General features: G+C 40.8%; 2 protein-coding genes and 2 long non-coding RNA genes across 6 annotated transcripts in view; 2 read left to right on the top strand and 2 right to left on the bottom strand.

The window, feature by feature from the left end:
* Positions 1-15,777, top strand: part of LOC148732686 (uncharacterized) — a 47,979-nt gene extending 32,202 nt beyond the window's left edge. The window contains exon 2 of the mRNA XM_088759280.1: positions 14,555-15,777. Within this exon, the coding sequence (XP_088615406.1) occupies positions 14,555-14,927 (373 nt within the window). The 3' untranslated portion in view covers positions 14,928-15,777. The remainder of the gene's footprint in view (positions 1-14,554) is intronic.
* Positions 1-25,424, top strand: part of LOC148732684 (uncharacterized) — an 82,693-nt gene that overhangs the window by 34,235 nt on the left and 23,034 nt on the right. The window lies entirely within an intron of this gene.
* Positions 16,773-17,971, bottom strand: LOC111324931 (uncharacterized). Its single transcript, XR_016000879.1, has 3 exons — positions 17,849-17,971; positions 17,539-17,726; positions 16,773-16,904 (listed from the first exon to the last, which is right to left on the bottom strand). It is a non-coding gene; the product is annotated as an uncharacterized LOC111324931 (long non-coding RNA).
* LOC148732685 (uncharacterized) lies at positions 19,078-22,875 on the bottom strand. The gene is made up of 2 exons (XM_088759278.1): positions 21,443-22,875; positions 19,078-21,284 (listed from the first exon to the last, which is right to left on the bottom strand). The coding sequence occupies exons 1-2, from the start codon at positions 21,980-21,982 to the stop codon at positions 19,293-19,295; spliced, it is 2,532 nt and encodes an 843-aa protein (XP_088615404.1). The 5' UTR covers positions 21,983-22,875; the 3' UTR covers positions 19,078-19,292.

The following is a 25,424-nucleotide window of genomic DNA, read 5'->3' as shown; positions in this document are numbered from 1 at the left end:
TTCTTCAGGTCTGCTACATAGGTCAAGACAGTTTCTCCTTCACGCTGAATCCGTTTGTAGAAATGAAAACGCTCCGCGATTTCTAATGAATGGTTTAGGACTTAAGTGTTGCTGAAGAGTCGTGACGATCTCCTGGAAGCTCTTCGTAGCTGGTTTATCTGGTGTAAGAAGATCTCTCAACAATGTGTACGTTTTGCTGCCCATCAAGCTTAACAAGGTTGGCGCTTGGTGGTCTTCATCGATGTTGTTTGCTAAGAAAAACTGTTCCACCCGTTCTACATAGGTTTCCCATTTCTCCTGTGTTTCATCAAAACTTTCTATCTTCCCAATAGTAGTCATATTTTCGACGGTCTCCTACGACTTTATCCTCGTTGCCACTGTCATGTATTTAGTTTCTTGATTTATTGTAAAAAGCACATGGAATACATAATGCGCACACATGCGCATGCTTACGAGAACCAACCGCTTACACTACAACAGTAAAGGCGATCATGTGCTTCTATGAACGTGAAATCGGTTGTTTTAATACCGAAATAAAGAAAAGAAAACGAGCCAAAACGGCTGGAACACTGAACACTAAGAGCTGTAGTACGATCGAATCAGCATGCGTGGCGCAAGCTGAAAGCAATCAAGACAACTTAACAATCGAGACAGTAAAAAAAAATAGCTGTACATCTACAAAGGCGAACGATTCGAAAAAGATGCAATCCCTGATGTGCGTACTCAGTGCTACACAAAAAGCAAATTCTCATGAAAAACTGGCATTTAATAGAAACACAATCATGCATGCATGGCATCCTTGTCTCGGAGAGGTGATGGTCAGTGCATCAGTGTTGGCGGGCTCTTGAGTGGCTCAAAAGCCCGATTCTTGAGTGGCAATCTTTGTTGCAGCTGGTACAGATGTAGTTGGTGGCCTCTTGAACTGATCCTTGACATTTCTTTCTCGTCCCCCTCTTGATAGTCGCCTCGGCCCTGGCCTTCATCTCAGCCCTGTGAGCTCCGTCCTTCACACCGCGACGCCAGGCATTCCGGTCTGGCGCAAGGATCTCCCAGGTGTTGGGGTTGATTTCAGTGAGTTGCAGGTCACGCTTGCAAACATCGTTGAAGCGAAGGAGTGGTCGGCCCGCGCGTCGGACGCCCTCCCACAGTTCCCCATAGAGGACTTGTCTTGGCAAGCGACTGGGGTCCATACAGTGTACATGGCCTAGCCACCGTAGGCGTCTTTGGATGAGTAGTGTAGGGATGCTAGGCATGTCAGCAAAAAGAAACAACCACTACTGAGCAAACTATACAAAAATCCGCTGCTCGTATCTTACAAAAGAGGGCGGTCGCTCAAAGACATACTCATGAGGGCTAAACTTTGAATAGGCTACTCTAAACACACGCTGGGGAGTCATGTAGGCCTGTCAACCCCATTTTATGGCACCATCTTCCTCCACTGGAGACAACTTTGCTTCGTTCAGAAGAAGATTCACTCGACAAAACTTCAATATTTGCCATCTCCTTCACCCACGAATACAAACAAACAGTGAGTGAAATAAACCACGCTATCGGAGTGAACACAACCAGTGACGTCATCAATCCATTTCGCTCGGTACCAGAGCCCAGACATGGTTTTGTGTAAAACTTTTGATTTGAACGGTTAAAAAAGATATCTTTCGCCTCATTTTGGCCAAAGCAAATTATCTCATGATGATCACCGTATTCAAAACTACAGGTTAGAGCAAAAATTTCAGATACGAAAATTTCGTTTCAGTAGCACTTTAAATGTCGCAAGTGATGGTGCCTGTCGTGTGGTATCTGGGAGCTTGTTCTACTGGTAGGGTGCAACATAGCTGAATAACCTGCTTCCATAAGTCTTAAGTTTAAACTTAGACACTTGCAAGAACTGTTTGTTGGAAGAGTGTAGAGTTCTAGCTGGTGTGTACTACACTAGCATGTCAGATATATATTGAGGTGCCAAGGCATTCAAGGCCTTTTATGTTTGTAGTAATATCTTGAGAGATATATGTTGTTTAACAGGTAGCCAATGGCGATCCATTAAGACTGGCATAATTCTGTCATACTTGCGAGTACAGGAGACTAAGCGCCTGACAGCGTTATGCATACGCTGACAAGCTTATCTATTAAATATTGTTGCAGCCCAGCCAATAATGAATTACAGTTATCTAGCTTGGTCATAATGAATGCATGGGCCAATGTTTCTGTATCTTTTTGAGAAAGACAGTTACTGATCCTTGATAAATTATGTATATGGCCAAAAAGCCACTTTACAAATATGATTTAACATGCTGTTCAAGGTCTATAACACTGTTTCTAGCTTTCACTGACTTTACTACTTTAAGACGAGCGATTGTAATCTTGTCTATTGGTGGGCATGGGCAATGTTTGGCATGTATTACTAGAAACTAAGTCTTTTCACAATTGAGTTTTGCATAGATCTCACTAGCACAATCCTCTAATATTGCAAGAGCAGCAGATACTTCATCAGGTCTTGACTTAAACGACACATAGATTTGACAGTCATCTGCATTAAGGTGGTAGAGGAGACCATGCTTTCAAATGTCGGCAAGAAGGGCTGTATAAAGTGTATGCAAAATTGGCCCAAGCATGGATCCTTGAGGCACTCCCCATTGTAGCTCCATAGAGGATGGTCTGGTATTCTTTACTTGGATAAACTGTTGGCAATTGATGAGATAAGAAGCAAACCATTGAAGGGCATTTCCCTTGATCCCACATCTAGTACGCAGTCGATTTAACAAGATGATGTGGTCAACTGTATCAAAAGTTGCTGCGAAGTAAAAGAAAACAAAAGAAGTACATTCTTGTGTTTATCAATTGCATTCAAGATATCTGACTTCTTGTGTAAGACATGCAGTTAACTGTTGTGGAAGTTCTGATGGGCTGTTTATTTGTGGGGTAGGGTCCTTATTCAGTCATACTTTGATCAATGACTCTTCATAGGCACCAGCTCAGATGTAAGTGTGCTTTATTTTCACTTTATCTGATCAGGAGGCGAGAGGCCGTCAATTATTCTTTTTATTTCCTTCTTCCATAGCTGTAATTGAGCAAGAGCTTGAGATCCATTTGACCTTTGTTTGAGGGATCTGCTTGCAATGAATACATTGCTACTTGAATCCTTACCCATGCAAGAGTAAAGAACAAACTTGTTGGCTTTGACTGACCCTCTAGAAGAAACTGAACTACAAATTGATTGATGTTAAAAAAAATATATTTTTTTTGTGAAATATTTAGATTGTGAAGCAGCAAGTGTTCATGTTCAGATGAGATCCACCAATCACAACAAAGCTATGCCATTTCATTTGGTGATATTTGAAGATGATCGATGTGCTTTTCAAATTTTTCTCTATAAAGAAGAGTTTGGAACTTTATGATAGAATTAGTGGCAGGATGGGTAATCACAGAGAGAGAGCAAGGGTAGTTCTATGCAAGCCAGTTGGATTCTTTTTCGATTGCTCTCTTAATACCTATTGCCTGGGTAATAATAATAATAATGATAATAATAATAATGATAATGATAATAATGATAATAATAATAATAATGATAATAATAATAATGATAATAATAATAATGATAATAATAATAATGATAATAATAATAATGATAATAATAATAATGATAATGATAATAATAAAAGAAGTTTAATTCCACCATCATCACAGTTGATGTAAGAACAGACATTCAAAGGTGGCTGACAACTTCAAGTGATTATTCCATGTGCTTAGTCATGTGACATACATTGTGACTGACTAGAGAGGGGAAAGTAAACTTGTTACATTTTATATCACATCCTGCCCTTGTTGAAAGAAACACGACAATAAAATAATATTTTGAACTAAAATAAATGTCACTGTCCTTGGTTTAAAGAAAATAAATCAACAACTGAGCAGTCTGTAGCTGTACAAGTCTACAGGTCAAGCTTGTTTGGTGCTACTACTTGTCTGCCACTTTGGGTGACATATGGTTCTGTAATATTCTCCACTGCCGGTTCCTGGTGCATGGGTTGCTCCTGGAATGGGTATGTCAGGCAACATAATGAGATTTGTTGGCTGATCAGACTCTGCCTCCTTGGCTGTCACCTTGTTCTGTACTAAAGTTTTGTCTACACAAAGGGGCAGTTCTCCATTCAAACTAGCATGCCCTGGTGCTGGGCATACTTGAAGATGTCACCTGTTGTGGCAATACTTCTGCCATCTTCAGCCTGAACCACATAGGATCTTGGTTTGTGGTGATGCTTGACTACAGTGGCTGGCTTCAATACTTTGGAGTTTTTCCACAGAGTTCTACAATATTTTTGCATTACATTGGAGTGTAAGAATTTCTTCAGCGCCTTAGGGCTGCTACAATGGCAGTAAAGGTTGTGTTTGCAATAACTGGGGGAGTTACTGGTGCCCTGAACTGGATCTGGCGAATGAGTCTCCCTGATGCTGCAAAGAACAACAATTAGCTTGTCTATCCGCTTGATGATTTTTCCAAGGGTATCTTTTCAGCTTCATCCTTTGTGGGTAAGGTGTTTGTTGCTGGGTAATGAAGTTTACGTAGCCTTAACAACCTCCAACAGAGTGTGGGAAACCACTCTCTTGTGCATTAGTGTTGGAGAGTTGACAAGCATAGACTGGATTACTAGAGAACTGCAAACTGGGCTTATATTTTGTTTCATTTATATTTTAAACTCAATGTCATCACATTGGATAACAAATTCTCTGGTTTGAACATGGTATTATTTTTTTGAAAACAAATCAAACTTGTATATATATATATCTGTTGTACCAATTTAAAGTAACAGCAAAAATAAAGTACTTAACAATCATCAAGAAAATTAATGATATGATGTTAGCAATCATTGTATTAGGAATAACAATAACATTGAAAAATGTTAGCAAGGTAAAGTCTAAATTGAATGTCCTGGTCCTGTTTTTTTGCTTAAAAAAATCAAAGTTCCTGCATGATGTTGGTCATTTCATCACTCTACTGACAAGATTTTATACTGAATGCCATCATATTGGATAACAATTTCTCTGTTTTCTTTGAACATCATCTCCTTGATATTGTTTGGTGTCATTCCTGCATTTATTTCAATGGGCAGGCAGCTGAGGACATCTGTTGCATTTAAGCTTTCCCTGGTATGTGTGTCAATGTGTATTGAAATTGCTGCAAGTGCAGGAGCCACCTTTTTATCCAGGCAGATGGAGGTTTAGACTCTGCACTGTGTACTGTGACTAGTGGCTTGGGGTCAGTGCAGATCTTGAATTTTAGATAGATAGATAGTTAATTAATAACCAATCTACAACCAAAAGTTGAATTATACGATTATTTACAAGTTTCAAACAGTAATAATTGCGTTAAATAGACTAAATGTATTAAAACAGCAATAAGGACACTAAATATATGTTCTAAAAAAAAAACTGTTGTATAAAACCATTCAAGCCTTAAGGGTATTGAAGGTAATAAAACTATTACGAAACCTGTTCGTCTTAAAAACTGGCTTAAACTTCCGCATATTTCTTAGGTTAAAGGTACATGAGTTGTGAGTAGGAAGAAGGTCATGGAGCTTGTTCTGTTCATTCTGTAAAACATACTTAGTTTCTGGCCACGATCTGAAAGTTTACTCAGGCCTGATTCAGCCAAGGCCTCATTATATGAGCAAAGAGGAAAAATAATGCGTGTAGCCCGCTTTTGTATTTCTTCAAGTTCGTTGGAGAAGTACACTGGGAGGTCGTCATGGAAGACAGGACATGAGTACTCTGTAATCGGACGAATACAAGTGCAGAAAAACTGGACTAGCTCACGGGTACCAAGACCAGAGAGTTAAAGCTTAGATAAGCAATACAAGCGCTTTTTAGCTTTCTTAACAATGGAGTTAATGTGACAATTCCATTTCAAATCATTAGAGATGTTAAGGCCAGTATTTTGGCACTAGTAGTTAGGTCAATGGGCTTGCCATTAACAACAACTGGATCGAAAGAAGTAGGGTTGTTAGTGTTAAAGTTTATGAGCAGTTCTTTGCATTTCGTCTCGTTTAGTTGAAACTTATCCTCGGTCGCACGGCTTGCTTGGGTGTCAACAGCAGCTTGAATGTGACTGTCTGGGTTCTTGCTTATCGTCTCCAAAATAGTGGTATTGTCAACATACTACCAGAGATGTATGCCAGGAACATCCAGGTCGTTGATCATGATGATAAACAGCCACGGCCCCAGTCTTGTACCTTGAGGAACCCCGCTGAGACCGTGCCCCATTCTGAGAAGCAGTTGTGGCCAAGTTTAACACACTGTTTGCGCGAGGTGAGAAAGTTGATAATCCATGAGATGACAGCATTGGGGATGTTATATGTACCCAGCTTCTTGACCAAAAGCTGGTGGTCAATTAAGTCAAAGGCTTTTCTAAATCGAAGAGAATCACCCTCACAGACGCCCCGTCACCGTCGGTAGCACTGTACTAGGCATGAGTCATACTAATTAGGGCTTCGGTGGTGCTTGAACCGGGAACAGTGCCAAACTGCCAAGGGTCGACCTTAGCGAGTACACCTGGTTTAACATACGATCAACCACAAAGTCCTCAGCCAACTTGGAAAGGACAGGTGTAAGTGAAATTGGTCTCAGGTGTTTGTTAGCGTCATAAACAGGGGTCTGCTTAAGAATAGGGGCGACGTTGGTGAGCTTCTAGGACTGGGGGAGACGAGCCTCCAAGTATGAGCTATTGAGAATATCAGTAACCACAGGAGCCAATAGGTCCGCGTTCTCTTTCAAAAGCCAGGTGGGCATGCTGTCAGGCCCAGAAGCTTTGGCAGGATTAAGAGCAATGAGCTTCAAGACACTGAACTCAGTAACCGTTGGCGTGTCGGTGTATTGCACAGCAAACGAGACTCCAGAATCCATTGGAGTAAAAGAGTTCATTGGAGCAAGAAAGGCATATTGTTAATGACATTAGCAAGGGCCGTACGACTAGAGTCAGGCCCTGTATCAATATGCTTCAGGACAGAGGTAGGATCTGTGCGCGTAGCTGATTGCATCCCGCCAAGTGTTTTAACTTCTTTCCACCACCTATGCAGTTCGTAGTCCCTCAGATGTTTGACTTTGGAGTCATAGTATTTAGCACGACAAGACTTCTGCAAGCGATTAACACGGTTCTGAAGGTGGCGGAAGCAATCTTTATTGCCACGAGCAAGGGCTATTTGATGCTCATGAATTAAAGATCTCAATTGTTTGCTAATCCATGGTGGTTTGTTGGCAATGATTGTCTTGGATTTAAGGGGGAGAACAGAATCCAAGCCCGTCTTGATTATGGTTTTCAAGCGCAAGTGTTTTCTCTTCGCTTGACTCTTTGCATCTTACCAGATGATCAAGGTCGACCTCATTGAGGTAAGTCCGCATGGCCAGACGACTTGTTGTCCACAAGTCTCTGGGTTTCAGCAGAAGTTTGTTCCTCGGACCATGCCATCTAGTCAGAGGCTGTACTTCCACAGTATCGTGGTCAGAGAGCCCAATTTGCCGGAGATTGAAGGCGTTCCTTAGATGAGAGCAATTTAACTTGTTAAAATCCCCCAAAAGAAAGAGGCCACAGTCAGGAAAAATGGCTTTGATTTTTGATAGTGACTCGCACAGGTAATTTAAAATCAAGGAGTCGGTTGCACTCGGCGGATGGTAAATAGTTCCAACATTAATAGTTGGTATGCCCCTAGGGAGCCATTTGGGGCGGATTTTAACCCATAAAACTTCAAAATTCTCGTCCATAAGGTCGGATAGAACATCAAATTGAATAGAATCGTGGACGTACATGCAAATGCCTCCATGATCACTAGTTTAGTATCTTGTAGGGAACTTAAAGAGCACACGGAATCCGCATTGCAACACACCTTTATTCACTCGCACACTCCTTCTATATACATTACACAACCTCCTTCACGTGCTTCATGCTAATTAGATTACGTCATCACCGATACTATTACACAAACACTAAATCCCTCCCTTGATTGAATTTAAACTCAGCTATAATCCCTGGTGCTATTTTCGGTAAATAAGCGAAACCAACAGAACTCGTTAGCATACTAAAATTTGCAATTGTTCAGTCAAAGTTCATTGACAACTGTTCAGTGTAACTAATAGTCCCTCAGATGTGCCGGTGCACGTCTGACACGAGCAGATCTTCGCGTATCTTGTTCCGCTGCCCGTGGAGGATTCATTGCCTGTGGAAGATCAAAATCCATCACATAATCATCTTCCTCCCGTACAGCAGTGTTCTGGTGTAACTTGTGGACATGCGATACATTGCGCATGAACACACGTCCATTTCTTCGCTGCAGAATAAGGCTCGGTCCCTTACGTTCTAGCACTGTGTAGGGTTGAGGGTCATACAGCGTTGATAGCTTGTTCTGCCGCGCCTGCTGTAGCAACACTTTGTCTCCTGATTTGATGTCTGATGGACTCGCTCTGTTTCTCTTGTCTGCATAAACCTTTGTGCGCTGCTTGGCTTGTTGGTCCTTACCCTTTGCAGACTGTATTGCAGCAGATACAGCATTCGACATCCGTGTCTCAACTTGTGGGACTTTGGTTCTGATCTCACGTCCTAAATGTAGAAACGCCGGCGACGCTCCGGTAGTCGCATGAGGTGTCGCACGGTAGTTCAGTAGGAAGGCAAACATGTCAGTGCGCCAATCCTTTCCTTCAGCATGCGCAGTGCGAATTGCCTTCTCAATTGTCTTGTTAAATCGTTCAACCCCTGCATTCGCCTGAGGCCAGTAGGGTGTGACCTTCCGATGCTGGATGCCATGCGTTGCCAGGTACACCTCAAATTCCTCTGACACAAGATTTGCACCGTTATCTGTGACTACTTTCTCTGGAAGCCCATGTACAGCAAATATCTTTCGAAGATGTCCGATTATGGCCGCAGAGGTAGTTGAGCGTACAATGACTACTTCAGGCCAGCGCGTACATGCATCTTCACAAACCACGAGACTTTCTCCTGTAGGGAACGGTCCACAGAGATCGATGTGTACCTCTTGCCATGGTTTGTCAGGCATCACTGTAGGTCGGAGTGGCTCTGCAGTAGACTTGCCCGCAACAGATTGACAGGGTAGACATGCCTTGACCATTGTCTCCACTTGATGTGTGATACCTGGCCACCAAACCTTCTCCCTGACCATCTGTTTGGTCCGCACAATGCCTTGGTGACCCTCGTGTGCATTTGCTAAGGTTGTTTGCCAGAGGGTACTAGGCATGACAATACGATGTCCTCGCAAGATGATTCCATTGGTCACACACAGTTCATCTCTGACCCGCCTGTAGGGCCTGAGCTCTGGTGTGTCTGGCCACTCACAGTCACTCAGACAACATCGTACTTGCTGTAGTATTGGGTCTGCCTCAGTAGCATTTGCAATCTGCTCAAGTGTGAGTGCTTTTGGAACCGCGTTGACTGTGACGTAGTTAATATATTCTTCCGCAATGTTCCTTTCCCGGAACGGTTGGTTTTCTAACGGCAATCTTGAGAGGACGTCAGCTGGGTTTGTCTTTCCGGCCATGTGTACAACATCAAATGTGTATGGCTGCAGTCGAAGTGCCCATCTTTCAATCCGAGGCGGTGGCTTGGATTTAGGGTTGTAAATAACTTCGAGCGGCTTGTGATCCGTGTACAGGGTGAACAGTTTACCATACAAGTAAATATGAAATCGCTCGCAAGCCCACACAACCGCCAGTGCCTCCTTTTCGGTCTGAGAATACCTCCTCTCAACATCTGTTAACGTGCGACTCGCATATGCCACAGGATGAACACAATCACCACGTCGCTGCAGCAAAATGGCACCAAGTCCAACAGGACTTGCGTCAACTTTCAGCTCCGTTTCAGCGGCTTGGTCGTAATGTGCAACAACACAGTCACTGGTTAGAATGACTTGAAGGCGGCGAAATGCCTCTTGTTGCGCGTTACCCCAGACCCACTCTGTATCACTCCTTGTGAGCATCCGTAATGGCTCAGCGAGGGTTGCAAAGTTTGGGATAAAACGCGCACAGTAGTTCACTAACCCGAGAAAACTCCGCACTTCCGCTGCATTCTGTGGTGTTCGCGCGTTCCTCACCGGTTCAACCTTCTTGTCGTCCGGTGCAATGCCATCGGCAGAAATCTTAAATCCAAAAAATACTAATTCTGGAACACTAAAGATACACTTCTCTCGGTTAAGCGTAAGTCCCTTGTTCTCAAGGCGTGCAAGTGTAAGTTCCAAATTCCTGTCATGACTGTCTTGGTCAGAGCCAAACACAATAATATCATCAGAAATGTTCCTTACTCCGGGAATTCCTTGAAGAGTTTGCTGAATGACATATTGGTACATTTCTGGTGCTGATGACAAGCCAAATATTAAGCGTTTGTAACGCTTAAGTCCCTTGTGTGTTGAGAAAGTTGTAAGCACTCTAGACTCTGGGTGTAGTTCGACCTGATGATAGCCCCATCGCAAATCAAGCTTAGAGAACACAGCTGCTCCATTAAGTGCTTCCAATGTTTCCTCAAGTGTTGGTATTGGATGTCGCTCTCTGATCACAGCTTCGTTTGCACGACGCATGTCGACGCAAACCCGTACTTCGCCATTGGACTTTGGGACCGCGACTAAAGGCGAAACCCAGGGCGTTGGACCGTCAACATCCTCAATAATGTCGAGATCTTGCAATTCATTGAGCTTTTTCTCCACATCCTTACGAACGTGAAAGGGAAGGCGGCGCTGCGGTTGCGCAACTGGAGAAATTTCTGGGTCGATGTGTATTTTTAATTGATAATCCCGCAGTTTGCCAACGCCGTTAAACACTGCATTATGTTTGTCCACAATCACTTGTACAGATTTCACTGTAATTTGGTTAACTGTGCTCGGGTATTCCGGGCCAACTCTTAGTAACCCAAGCTCCGTTGCAGTTTCCTTGCCCAACAATGATCCCGCATTTAAATTTTCAACAACCACGAAGTCGGCCTGTGTGTGAAATTGAGTTGTTGACACATTGGCACGGAATGTTCCTTTGACAGGAAGCGGCGTTTTCGAGCCGTACGTGTAGATTTTGACATCGGAATTTCTGAGAACAACTCCTGTATTCGACAATCGGTTGAATGTAATACTGTCCAGGACATTGACACTTGCCCCTGAGTCAACAATAACCGGAATCGATGTACCTTCAACAGTTATTTGCACAGTATTGTCGTCCATGTTGCCCCTAATCGCCCACAAATATTCATCGTCTGAACCAGGGTCTTGTTCGGTTGTCACGTACCGAAGCCCATTTGCATTCCGTTGTTGCGCAACGTTCTGAGAACTAGTGGCTCGATTCGGAACTCCTTTGCAAACTCCACCGAAGTGTCCTTGCTTTCCACAGTTACTACAAGCTTTTCCAATTGCAGGACACGAAGGATCTTTCGCGCGATGACCCGCACGTCCACAACAAAAACAGACAATTTGCCTCGTGTCATGGTTCTGTGGTCGTGAATTCTTCGCATTCTTTGGTTGACACGACCGTGACTTTCCACTGTTTCTTCCTCTCGATCTTTGAAATCCGCCCGAGACCTTGTTGACCCGTCCTGAAGAGCCCGGCGCTGCCTCCATTGTAGTAGCGTGTAGGTCAGACGCTTCAATTGATCGAGCGATCTGTAAAAGCCCATCCAGTGTTAGGTCGGTTTCTCGTAGTAGTCGACGGCGAAGACTGTTCGAGGCGCATCTATCCACCACTTGATCTCGGATCATTTCGTCCACATTTCCATACTCGCAAGATTTCGCAAGGCTTCGTAATCGCGTCACGTACGAATCGATGTTTTCAGTCGGCTGTTGCGCTGCCTGCCGAAACACATGTCTCTCAAAGGGAATGTTCTTCTTCGGCTCAAAGTACTCGGTTAATTTCGCAAGTGCCGTATCGTAATCCTCTCCAGTACCACTGAGAGTTTCAAAAACCGTTTGGACTTCAGGGCCTGCTAAGTGCAACAGGACAGCACGTCGTTGTTTCTTTTCGGTAATGTTAGATGCCACCAGAAAGTATTCCAAACTTCTTCTTCTTCCAACTCCTCAGAATTAGACATAAAATCCTTGCATCCTCGTCGCCAAATTTAGTATCTTGTAGGGAACTTAAAGAGCACACGGAATCCGCATTGCAACACACCTTTATTCACTCGCACACTCCTTCTATATACATTACACAACCTCCTTCACGTGCTTCATGCTAATTAGATTACGTCATCACCGATACTATTACACAAACACTAAAACTAGTTACCCTGTCTCTGCAGATGATATTGTAGCCCGGAACCAACATGAAATTGTCATCAATGTGGTTTTTGAGCCATGTTTCCATGATGCAAATGAAGTCCAGATTTGCATTGCAAATGGTCACTCAAACTTCGTCAATCTTTGGTGAGAGAGACATCACATTTGAGAGAATAAAAACCGGCACAAACGAGTAAGCAGAGCCAGATTCCAAGCAGGCTTCGAGACAAATAACCTTGCAGTTAGCAGGAATATGTCCCAAACTGAACGCCGTGAATTTAGTTTTATGGCTCACTGGTCTTGACTTTGTAATGGCGGTACCGGTGATTATAATATGGCACTTGTAAGTTTCTCGTTCTTTAACTTGCTTGCCTGCTCGCTTTCCTTGGTAACGGGGCCAAACTTTCTCCTCTAGAACATCATTGTTGGGAAAAGATGAGGCTTGCATCATGTTGATGAGGTCAAATAGCAAAATAAAGATAAACAGTTTAAATATATGTGGAGCCGTGAAAGCCATGTGCAGCCCTGAAAGGTGCATACATAAAAAATAATGCACTTTAATTCTGTATAGGTACAGGTAAAACCTCTTGCAAGCCCATCTGACTGCTAGAGCTTCTCTTTCAAATTGGGAGTACCTTGCTTAAACTTTGCTAAGCTTTCGGCTAGTGTAATATATTGGCCTGTAGGTTCCATCTTCTTGTTTTTGCTCCAGGATCGCTCCAACTCCAACAGGAGAGGCATTGGTTGTGAGTTGTGTTGTAGCACCTTGACTGTGGTAGGCCATTACTGGTGCTTAAGTTAGCAGGTCTTTGATTTATTGAAAGATTTTGTTCTCTTTTGCACTCCACTGCCACTTAACACATTTGCTAGTTAGGGTCCCACAATGGACTTAATATGGTTGCAAGGTTTAAGATAAACTTCACACAAAATTGAACTGACTATGGCAGGCCGTTTGTAGCAACATTCAATTATTCTTTCATTCAACCATTCAACTGCAATTCAACCTTTCAATTCAACCCCAATTCAACCATTAAACACCCCCATTCAAGAATCTATTCAACTATTCAACCCCAATTCAACTATTCAATCCGCATTCAATCATTCAACTGGCGTACTGGGTAACGTGGCACGAAATAAGGCCGAGCTGGAGCCTGAAACCTAAGTTCCTAGAAAGTAAGATGCCGGCAAATGCACAGCAATTTGAGCTAGCAGAAATACCTAGTTTCTTAAACCACATCCTGGACAAAACAACTCAGTTATGTAAGATTCCTTTCGATGTGGAACCATTGGAGGAGCATGCCGTAACATTTGACAAAACAATCTCTTTGTTAAGACAGCTGGAGGATTGTTTCCAGTTTGAAGATAACGAGAAAACACGTTTGCAAAAAATTACGTCCGCTTCTGATGATATTTTACAAGGCTGGTACCATTTATTGTCTCTAGCTTCCACTACTACAACAACTGTCGCTAACTTGGGCTCAAACAGACAAGCAAATATTTCTTCACCCGGGAGGCCATGTACAATATATCTTCTGAAACACTTGAGGAACTTCGTGGATTCTGTTTCACCTGGGGCAAAATTGCTAAAATATTGGGTGTGTCAAGGTGGACTGTACTAGGAAAAGTGGAAAAAATCGGACTACAAGAGATGAGAGAGTTTAGCCATATAACTGACCAAGAACTTGATGAATTAGTTAGAAACCATATATCTAATCATGGTGCAACATCGGGTCAAGGGTACATTGCCAGATTTATAGAGTCACTTGGACTACGGGTACAGCGCAGGCGAATAAGAGAGTACGACTCGGGTTGATCCCCAAAATACTGCTATCAGATGGGGTGCTCAGGTCTCACGAAGAACATACCAGGTGCCATGGCCAAATTCTCTTTAGCATTTGGATGGCCATCATTCATTAATACGATGGAAATTAGTTATACACGGATGTATACATGGATTTTCATGAAGAATTATGTTTCTCAAGTGTAGCTCTAATAATCTTGCCCAAACTGTCCTCGACCTCTTTCTTGATGTAGTAAACAAAGATGGAAATCGTTGGCCCTCCTGAATCCGAGTTGACAAGGGAGTGGAAAATGTACTTGTCTGTGATGCAATGATCGAGGCTAGGGGTGAAGGTAGGGGAAGCTTTATTGCTGGACCATCAACCCATAACCAGAGAAAGATTGTGGAGGGATGTTTATAGGTGTATCTGTCATCAGTACTACTACATTTTTTATGCTATGGAATCTACAGGTCTTTTGAATATAGATGATCCTCTATGACTATTTACTTTACATCTTATCTTTCTCCCAAGAATAAACAAATCACTGGGGGAATTGTTAGAAGGATTCAATCACCATAAGGTGCGCACAGAAAAGAATTGGTCTCCTTATCAAATGTGGCTGAAAGGAATGCTGCATGGTGATAATCCCCTTTCTCATGGACTGTTGGATGAAGAACCAAGTGATGTCAACTTCTATGGATATGATGCTCAGGGACCAACTTGTTTAGGTGATGACAACAATGTTGTTGTCAAGCCTATTGAGTTTGAGTTCACTGAGCTGTTGGAATCATATGCTTTGGCTTCTGTTGATCCCTTGGCAGAATCGAATGACATGGGAGTTGATTTATTCTGCAAGGCCTTAGATATAGTGCAGGCAAAAATACAAGAAATTTATGCAAGTTGACACTTAAATCACATGCCTTTTCAAACTCAACAATGGGATTGTCTAACATCAGCCATCAAAATATAAAGTTTCCAAATACTTTTATATACAAATAATAGATTAAATATGAGCAGCTGATCTCTAAGAGAATTTAACCTCGAGCTGATGATGAGCAGCTTTAAACCACATAAAGATCACCTGCTCATATTTTATTTTACATCATAAGACATATTTTACTAAAATCTCCCATTCAAAATCTATCATTTTCCAAGAAAATTCAAGTTATAGTATATATGCAATGGAGGATGAATTCTCTTGCTGATTGAAAACCTGTCACATGCTGCCACAATTTCTATTGTATTGTCTATTATTAAAGCATTTGATAAGTCAAAACCAACTTGTAATTTGACAAAAGTAAACAAGAACCTGGAACATTTTATTACAAATCATTATGTTTATGAAAAGTTAAAAAGATAACTATTCAATTGAAGAGCAACAATGTTCTTGATAACTTTGACACAATTTTAAGGTTGGATACAGGATGGTAATCATTATAGATTTCATGATTGAGAGAAGGCTATATACACAGCTATTTGCAGAAGGTATGGTCTCTATGATGTATAACTATTTTGGGTGCATTATGGATAACCCCAAAATGTCTGTCTTTTACTCAAGTGACTAAATTCTTTGTAAATCTGCTTATATAGGGCATCACTGTCATTTTACATCAAACAATGTTGCAACTCAGACTCTTAAAATGTGAAATTCAAGTGTGTTTTCTCGTTATCTTCAAACTAGGTCATGACTTCTGTAAATAGCTGTACCACAACTTACAAAAATAATATAATTCTTTCAAAGCAGATAATTAATACCTTAGTCTTTTAGATGGACATAATCAATAATCATGAGTCTTACTAGCAGTAGTAATCTTAAAAGTTGATGCTTGCTCTAATACAAAGATGTAAAAAATAGAATGTGTCATTCCTCCTTTATCACAAATATAAACATGCACACAAATGCAACCCTTATGACATTAAGAACAAATGATCTCTCAATTGGATTTAATTAAAACTTTGCATTCTCATTCTTCATTAGACTCAAATTAAAGACAAATGGGGTTCATTGACTGTGGGAAACATTAAAAATGTTTTTTAAAAATACAAACTTAAAAGAACTTCTTTAAAAGATATTAACAAACTTAAACTGCAGGAGAGAAGTGAGTAGTCACAAAATATTTTCCAATGTTTGACAATTTCAACGTAGTTACTGCCCTGCAATATGTAAACATTATTTTGAGAAGGCACTTTTCTGCCATCTTTCTGCTTTTTTTTGTGCCATCTTTCTGCTAGTTTTTATGAATATTGCTTCAACAAACTGATGAAACGGAACAGAATTTACACTAATCAATTAACCTGAAATCATGGGCAGGGATGCAACCACTTTCCCTTTATAAGTCTTACAAGGTTTTTTGTAGACATCATTTTGAGGTTCTTGTATTACAAGTTGAATTAAATCCACCAAAACGGGCCTAGTTTGCAGGGCCATAACCAGAAAATGTAAACGGGGGGTGCATGCTTGAGAGAAAGTAGACTTTAGCAAAATAGGTCAATTATGATTCTGTTATTTATATCTAGAAGATCAGATAAACAAAGATGAGAAACAAGCTGCAAATAATAATAGTTTCACTTGTTTATTTAACAGGAAATTGTAATTTTTTATTTCTGAGGACTTATCAAATTCTACAAAAAGCAGAATTTTTGCTCTTGTGGGGAGGGGCATGTGCACCCGGTGCACCCCTCTGGTTATGGCCCTGGTTTGTCACTTTCAATTTTACATGGACTCAAAAAAGTTGTTTGCAAAAGCAATATCGTAAATGGGGAAGATATCTTCATCTTTAGGCACTTTGGCCTTTAATGGCCCAATTGGAAGTATCAGCCCATTGGTGCAAGTATGCGCTTTAGGGAAGTACTTGTAAATGGTGCTAGGGGAGTCTTCGGTCTGCAAAAGACAAATTGATGTTATTATTAGATTTTCATGTACCCGAACACCTTTCTGATGTGGGGCAGACCATGGTCAGCTACTGTATGGCCGAAACAATGGTGACCAAGTGCCCAAATAGTAGGCATTAACTCATGCTTTATAATATATAAAGTATCAAAATTATGAGATGATGCATGGGCTATTTTACACATCAACCACTCAGAGCATGTCACTTAAAGTATAAGATTGAAACTCTTAATAACACAGCGCAAAGTATACAGGCAAAAGGTCAAGTTTTTCCTATCTAAACCAAGTCAATCTTGATTTTGCTAAGGATTACCCCACAAATATTTTTGAAAAAAATCAAAAGTATTGAATCTGTGACAAGTGTGAACATAGACTCTATGCAAAAAGTCATGGCTCTGCTTTTCACTTGGTACAATTTTTTAACCTGGGTAATTTTGGACCACAATGTTTTTTTTTTTCATTTCCTCTGGGGTAACTAACTCTTTTCTTATTAATAACAATGATAGAGACATTGGATTTTGCCAAGATAAGGATATTACAATCTGTAAGAGCAAGATTTTTAACTCAATTTGAATTGGGTAACCACAACAGCTCATTTTGTTTTGGTAATTAAATGTGCACTTACCTCGATAATTTCTTTAGCAAATTGAATGGAGGGATTTACAGAAAAGCCCAACACTGGCTCTTCCAAAGCTCCCGTACAAAAAGTAAGGATGGATTCCAGTGTGACTACCCGATGTCCACTACCCACTTCCCTCGCATATTTTATAAATAGCGAGTATATTTCCTTCTCCTTTTGAAAAGCTATGGTACCTTAAATTAAAAATTGATATTTAATTAACATCAAAGAAAGTTGTGTCCAGTTAACATAGTGCAAAACATGATTTTAAATGACATCAAGAATGATGCTGCAATGACATATTATTTTCATGTACCTTCCTCAGAGAATGTTGGCTTTAGGAGTCTTATCAGGTTCTTGGGTATTAAATGGTGGTTGGTCTTAACAAATGGAGAAGGATTGGAAACTTCCTCATGATCTTTGCAAGACCAAGCACATCTAGACCCCTCTGAATATTAGATATACACTTGTTGCTGGTTACTGTGGCGAGCTTGTCTATGGTATCCAGTGGTATATAACAAGGAAGCTGTCCATTTTGAAGGAGTGCTATTCCCATCATAACACCAACATAGTAGTACTCATCAGCTAAATGCTCTCTGAGCCCTTTGTCAAAATATCTATCTTTAATGGCCATGTTCATGAGATGGATCCATTCTTTTCGAGGACCTCTTAGGTCACGAGCTGGTTTGCCCATAAAATCAACTTCAAATGTCAGAGAGAAATCATTAATTGCTTCAAATTCTGTAAAGGTTGTTTCTAAAATTCTCTGCCTGTCGACACATATAGAATTGGTTTCACCTACATTTTCATCTGATTCACTTACAGCATCCATGACTCTTCCCTTGACAATTTCTTGTTGAAGGTAACGTAGAATTTCAACTGGATCACTAAGGCATTGTTGTGTAATTGTATGTATCAGTTGGTCTGTGGGATCACTGGAATTGTTAACAGGATCTTGATCTTCATTCTGAGAGGTGCCACTGTTATAGGGAATTTCTGTTGGCTCACTGACACGTGTTGTTTGTGATGCTGGCTTTGTCAAGTTCATGAGACTTTCATCTTTGTCTACCAATTCCTGGACACTCACTTCTTCCCTATCTTCAAGTAAGCACTCAAAACCGTCTTTGATCTTTATGTAGATACAGCCTTGCCCAGCCAACAGCCTTATTTCTTTGAAGGTGAACTCGCCTGCCAATACTGGTTTGGTAAGTCTTCTATTAGCCTTCAAAAATTCCAAATCCCTGCCAAGAATGGCAGGGTATTCAGGGTGTCCAGCGGCATGGTTGCCCAAAAAAATAGGAAAATAGGAATTTCAGGATTGAGAAAATAGGAAAAATAGGAAACTTTGCACTAAAAAATAGGAGAAAAATAGGAAAATCAATAGTACTTTCGTCAACAAAGGTAGCCTCCCCACACGCCAGCTGCTATCCCCGATTCACCACTTTAGTCGATCAACAGCAGTGAACATAAATAGGACAAAACGAGTTTTTTGGTTTGAATTTTTAATCTTCCTGATATCCCTCACTGAGATAAATCTATCAAAAAATCTGTACAACATAACTTTATTTACTTTGATTTCCCTAATTTTAAAGTAACAACTGAACTGCTTCACCTTCACTTTTGTTCAGAAACAAAGTTGGCTTTTCATTATGTTTATAACTTCAACATTAATCCAGCAGATGATTGCTAACACAAGAACATTTTAGTCTTTACTGAGCTGGCAGAGCACCTGCGTAGAGGTGTAAAATGACAGTTTACATTTACTTTGACTTTCTTTTCTTTAATGGTACAGCAGAAACATCCGCTGGTAGAGCTTTCTCCAGCAACTTCTGATTGTTTATGTTAACCTCCTTTTGCTTCTCCCTTACTGCTTCAAGCTTCCTCTTTGCCTTTGCCTGATTCGATTTGGCCGTTTCAATCATGAGACATGCAACTTTTGCACCTTGTGAATCAACCTTGGAACCTGAAGATAGAGCAGCCTGCAACTTACATGTGCCCTCTGACAGTAGCTCATTAGCCGTTTGCATTTCATCCATTGCCTCCTGCTCCTTCTTGTCTAGCCTCTCTCCTTTATCTCTCAACGATCTTGTCTCTTTTCTTAACTTCTCCTGGTCTCTTTCCCTTCGTTCTTCCTCTTCAGCTTTCAATTTCTCATCCACCTCCTTTCTCTTCTTCTCGGCTTCTTCTTCATCCAGCCGCTGTCTATGATGCATGTGCGCAGATCGCACAGCAGTTAGAAGACCATCTGTCAGGGCAAATTTTTCCGGTCTCAGGTTTTCAGGATCATAAAACTTCAAAGCATCTTTCACAGATCTAAGGCCAACAATGGTCCTCTCTCCTAGAAGTGTCCTTTCTTGCGTCACAATGCGGGCATTCACTGACAGACTTCGTTCTGACTCAGCATTTGTTTGCGCAAGAATAAGACCTGATTTTACTACTTTTGGAAGAGCAACATATCGAGGCTCGGTCCCATTAAGAGACTTGAGATTGAATACTTCTTGCCAAAAATGGTCAACGCGTTTCTCTTTGTGTAACTGCTCAACATCTTCATCGACAGCATAAACTCGCCACTCATCTTGAACAATGCTGACATCCAACTGAGGCTGCAATTTTTTAGCCAGTAGTGCAATTGCCTTCACACTACTTGCCTTTTCTCTCTTGACAGGATTGAGACATCCTAATGCTTTTAAGAGAGTGTTCTGAAGAGGGAGATGAGACTGTAGATATGTAAGGGATGTGCTATAAAATGTGCGGATGCCAAGATATACAGACTTTCTACGATCTGGCTTGATTTGGGCTAAAGCCTTCTTGGTCGCCTCTCCAATTGCAATATCAGCATCGAGCAGCTGACTGTTTGCACTGCAGTCAATACTGACTAGATCACTACCAAACTTCTTCTCATACGCATCTTTCTTTAGGAATCTACCCATAAGCTTGCGCAAGAACTCAGACATTTTATCATATAAAAGGTGAACCTGTGGGCAGCTGTTCTGAAAAATGGTGAGGAAATCTTCAAAAACAGGTGAAACATTACCCACAAATTCCAACTGTGCCTTTGTTTTCTTTCCTTCTTCGTCATTTAACATTGCCGATACCCTCTTGTAAGCAACACTCTTAGGAGCTGTTTTGGGATCCTTTCCCAGATCCTTCACAAAGCTGCAGATGCAATCCCACTGCTCCAAAATTCTTCGCACAGAAGGGCCCAGACTAAGCCATCTCACCTCGGTATGCTTTTGGAAATTGTGCATCTCCACACCCATCGCAGATTGTAAAGTGTGATAGTCTTCTCGTCTAGCTGCACTGTACTTGAAAAGGGAGTGAATGTCCACACAAAGCTGTTCAATGTCTTTCCCATATTCCTCTAAACCCCTGCCAAAAGCATTATGGACGTTATGAAGAACACAACTTCCTAAGTCAATAAAACCACTAAAGTCTGGGTTGTCATTTTTGATTGCTCCTTCCAACTTTCTAACAATGGTTTTATTGACATTAGGGCCATCTCTTACCAAAGTGCACAGCTTCGTTATTGGAAGGTCATCTTTCAACATTGTTTGGAAGATACGGTTAGCCACCTTTTCACCCTCTGCATGACCAAAAAATAAAGAGGTATAGAAGTTTATCCAGACTTCATTATGAGTCGGGGACCAGTAACGAAAGGTAAGATCCATCTGTTTCTTGACCTGCGTGGTGGAGGTTTCGTCAAAGTGTAAACAAAAAGGCAGTTCTGACTTCTTTACATCATCAACAATTATCTGGTGATAGAAACACAAACACTTATAGTAAGTTACCTTTTTTTATTCATACACCAAATTAAAAGATGAAATACTGACATAAACTTTCATTGATATCAAGAATCACACATAAATATGCACTCATAATTTGCGTATTCAAATTGCACTTTATATAATACCTGTGTGCAGTGAGGGCCCAAGCCTTCCCCAATAACATAGGATGCACGGCTTCTACCCATTGAAAAACTTGAAGCAATCTTGCTGTCAGGAAACATCGCTTTAAATGTGTTGCCAAGATTGTCAACTGAGCGAAAGCTAAAGTTACATGACGCCAACTTTGCTAACCAAATCACCTCTGCTTGCAAGCTGGCATTTTTGTAATTGATAATGGACAGCTGTCCAGACGAACTTCTCCTGTGCTCTGGCAGATCACAACGGTTTGAGATGCCTGCACTTGGTTGACTCTGCAGTACAAACAACTTTCCTTGAGACTCATCCCTTGCAGGTTTAACAGCCTGAACATGCTTTGCTTTCCTCGCATGTTGCAATATCTGCGCTTTTCCAGAGTTGTCACAAAGAAACTCACTATCACAAAACCTACAGTAAGCATGGTAGTCATCTACTCCTTTACGACACCAAGAACTCAATCTTTGACCATTGGAATCGACGGCAGAAAGCCATGCATTGCTAAACTTTGTTCTACCGCCAGGCATTTTCATACACCGTATTCACAAATGGCGGACACGCGGGAAAAAACTGGTGCCTAGTCATGAAAGCGAGGCGGAGGATAAACAAAAATTGCAAATAAAGACTTTCAGAGAACTTGCAGATGTTTAAGCACGGATTCCACCTAAAATAGCTTTGTACGAACTCCGTTTTAAATACAATTACGTGGGATGCCTTCTGCTTTTAATGTTTAGTGGTGATTTGCTGTTCGCAATCAAAAAGGACGCGTATATCTTCAAGGAAACAGGATGATTTTGTAGGTTTGTGAAGCATCAGAAGCTCGACAAGTGGACGATGGCTGGAGAAAAGCGGCAAACATGTTTGCCCAAACTTCACATTGAAACCGAGTACAAAAGCCAGCTCACCGCAATTCGGTGAACAGAAATATAAACAAATCTTGGTGGCAAGAAAAAAAGAAACAAGCGAGAGATATATGGCCTACTCGTTAACGCAAGAGACGTCTGCCGCTGAACAATTCAAGTCTAGCCGATGGAAAAAAGGAAGACAGGAAAGAAGAGGTGACCGAGGTTTCAATGAAGTCATGTTTGATTTTTGTTTGCCAAGACGTAATTCTCTGGTCTTCATCGATGAAGGACATCAATAAGGACATCAATTAGAGCTAATTTTTTAGTATAAATGCAAGAGCGATCGGGTGGAGTACGCTCAAGATTTCAACTTGTTACTTGGCAGCCTCGGTAAGCCGGCCACATAATTTCAGCGAGTAATTTTGCATCTCTTATCTTTGGCTGTCAAGAGTTTTAACTTTATGTTCCATAATATTTTAAAGTTGAAGAATAGATAAATAAATAAAATGATGGTCTTCTTCAAGTTAAACGGATCCAGACTAGAATTTAATTATTCGGAACAGAAGCTTGCCGTGTTCAGTCCTGACAGAAACATTGCCCTAAAAGTTTAAATAACTTAGTAAAATGTAAGCTTTATTCCACTTTTTTACCAAGAGCTCTCTGAGATAATGCCCTAGAGGAGACTAGGTAAATAGCAAGCCATAAGATTCACACACTACAGCTTCTAAGTTTGATAAAATTATTTTTAATTATTTCGCAATGACAAAGAATGCATGATCATGAGATTTTTGCTAAGCTGTGCTAACGTACCTCTAACAATTCACCCCAAACGGACGGAATTAATATGATCCAAAGAAAGTTGCAAATAAAGGTATACATATATACATAGATATGTATACAATGACACTGACATGAATGAATAAGCCTCGTGAATGAATCTTTCACCCGCTCTCGACTTGACCTGTTTTGTGTAATGACAGAGGTCCATTCCGTTGACAAGTAGGCCATATATCTGTCGCTTATCTCTCTTTTTCTCGCCACCAATATATGTTTTTATTTCTGTTTCACAGAATTGTAGTGATCTGGCTTTCGTAGAACAAATGTGGCTATTACTTTAACTAATATTAGAACATCAGAGTCAACGTACTATGTGCTTTATGATCTCACTATAAAACACATTCAACTATAATTCCACTTTCAATTTTATTACAAATTTTGGCTTTACTGGCTAAAAAATAGGAAAAATAGGAGGTTCTGGTTAAAAAATAGGAGAAAATAGGAATGGGCCCAAAAAATAGGAAAAAATAGGAAAAAATAGGAACTGGACACCCTGGGTATTTAAACTGAATAGCTTCTTCAAATCTGTTTCTTATTTGCTTCTCATCCATAAAAGAATCAAGGCTAACAAACCCTCTGAGCTTGATTGCATGGTCATCTAAAAGAAATGCCCCGCCATCGTGGCCATCTTCCTCTTCAAAGCTCAAAAATACAAATTCAAATGTCTTCTCTACAGGCTTTGCTTTCTTACTTGGCTGTGGGCTCATTGCTCTCAGCCTTTCCTTCTTGTTAAGTCTAGCGAATGATGCTGAGGTAGATGAACTGTTCACCATTGATCTAGCTCGTTCGACAGTCGAACTAATGGACGACATAGCAGACTGCAAACCCAAGCTGCTGGGAGTTGTGCTATCTTGACCAGCTGAGGTCCTAGATCCATTTAACTTATCAACGATTTCTCCTAACTGTTTTAAACAGGAAGCAAGATTTTTTCTGGTTTTTCTCCATTTAAAATTAAAACGGGAACGAAATATACAAAGCAAGATGTCGAAGGCGAAAGAATTATGTTGTTTTGGCGCCCTTTTCTTTGAGGACTGCAAAGAACTTTGGGAAACCACAGGCAGCCCATCTTAGCATGTTGAATGGTTGAATTGGGGTTGAATAGTTGAATTGGGGTTGAATAGTTGAATTGGGGTGTTAAATGGTTAAATTGAACGGTTGAACTGCAGTTGAATGGTTGAATGAAAGAATCATTGAATATTGCTACAAACGGCCTGCCATAACTGACCCAAGAAAACTTCTCACTTCAGTCTGGTTCTGGGGCATTGGTACCTCGACAGCTTTTACTCACTTACTTGAGACTTTCAGTCCTTGACCAGAGAGTACATCACCCATGTAAACCATGCTGCTAACACCAGCTTGTGCATGACCCTAAGTTCTCATTGTGTTTGTAATCTGCCCTAACAACTTGTAGGTCATCATGGAGGTTGTATGCACCTGGGCAGCCTTTAATTACTTTCCATGCGATTTGTTGGAATTTTCCCCATCCTAGTCGCCAAATGTAGTGTCTTCGTCCTAATATGGAGCTTAAACAACCACGACGAAAGGGACGATGACGACGTCAAGTAATCGCGGAGGGTCTGGAACGAGGACGTCGTTTTTTGCGGGAAAATGAAACTTAAGCAGTGAAGTTGCTCAAGGACGACGACGTCTGAAATTTTTGTTTATTCCCACTTCGTCAGTTTAAGAAATTACTGTGGCCCAGAAGGCTCAACACAAACAAAAAATATACTGCAGCAAATAGAAAATATACTGCAGTAAATAAAAATATACTGCAACAAATAAAAAAAATCAAAATGCAGAGAAAAAAAGACTGCAGCAAATAAAAAAATGCAACGCACAAAAAAAATACCACAGCAAATAGAATATGCAACGCAAACAAATAAAAGAAAACGCAAACAAAAAAAGTTGGAACGCAACGCCAAGGAAGACTGGGTAATAGTTCGTAGTTTCCCGCCAAAACAGCATGAACTGGAACTCGTTTTTGGTTATGGACGAAAGGGATCTACGTAGGATTATAGGAGATTACTTTCATCATGGGTATGAAAATAGAGTTATTATTGATTTTTTAAAGGAGCAGCATGGTACTGTCATAAGTTCGCTGCAGAACATGGTTTCGGAAAGGCGAACAAGCAAAGGATGAAACGAGTGTTGGCGAGAAACTAAGAACTATTACCCAGTCTTCCTTGGCATTGCATTGCAATTTTTTTTTTTTTTTGCGTTGCGTATTTTTTTTTTGCTGCAGTATTTTTTGTTTGCGGTGCATTTTTTTATTTGCTGCGGTACTTTTTTTTCT

This window comes from Stylophora pistillata, chromosome 4 (genome assembly GCF_964205215.1).
Source record: "Stylophora pistillata chromosome 4, jaStyPist1.2, whole genome shotgun sequence".
In the NCBI taxonomy this organism is placed as follows: domain Eukaryota; kingdom Metazoa; phylum Cnidaria; class Anthozoa; order Scleractinia; family Pocilloporidae; genus Stylophora; species Stylophora pistillata.
The sequence above is the reverse complement of the archived record's forward strand: the minus strand, read 5'-3'. Positions and strand labels throughout refer to the sequence as shown.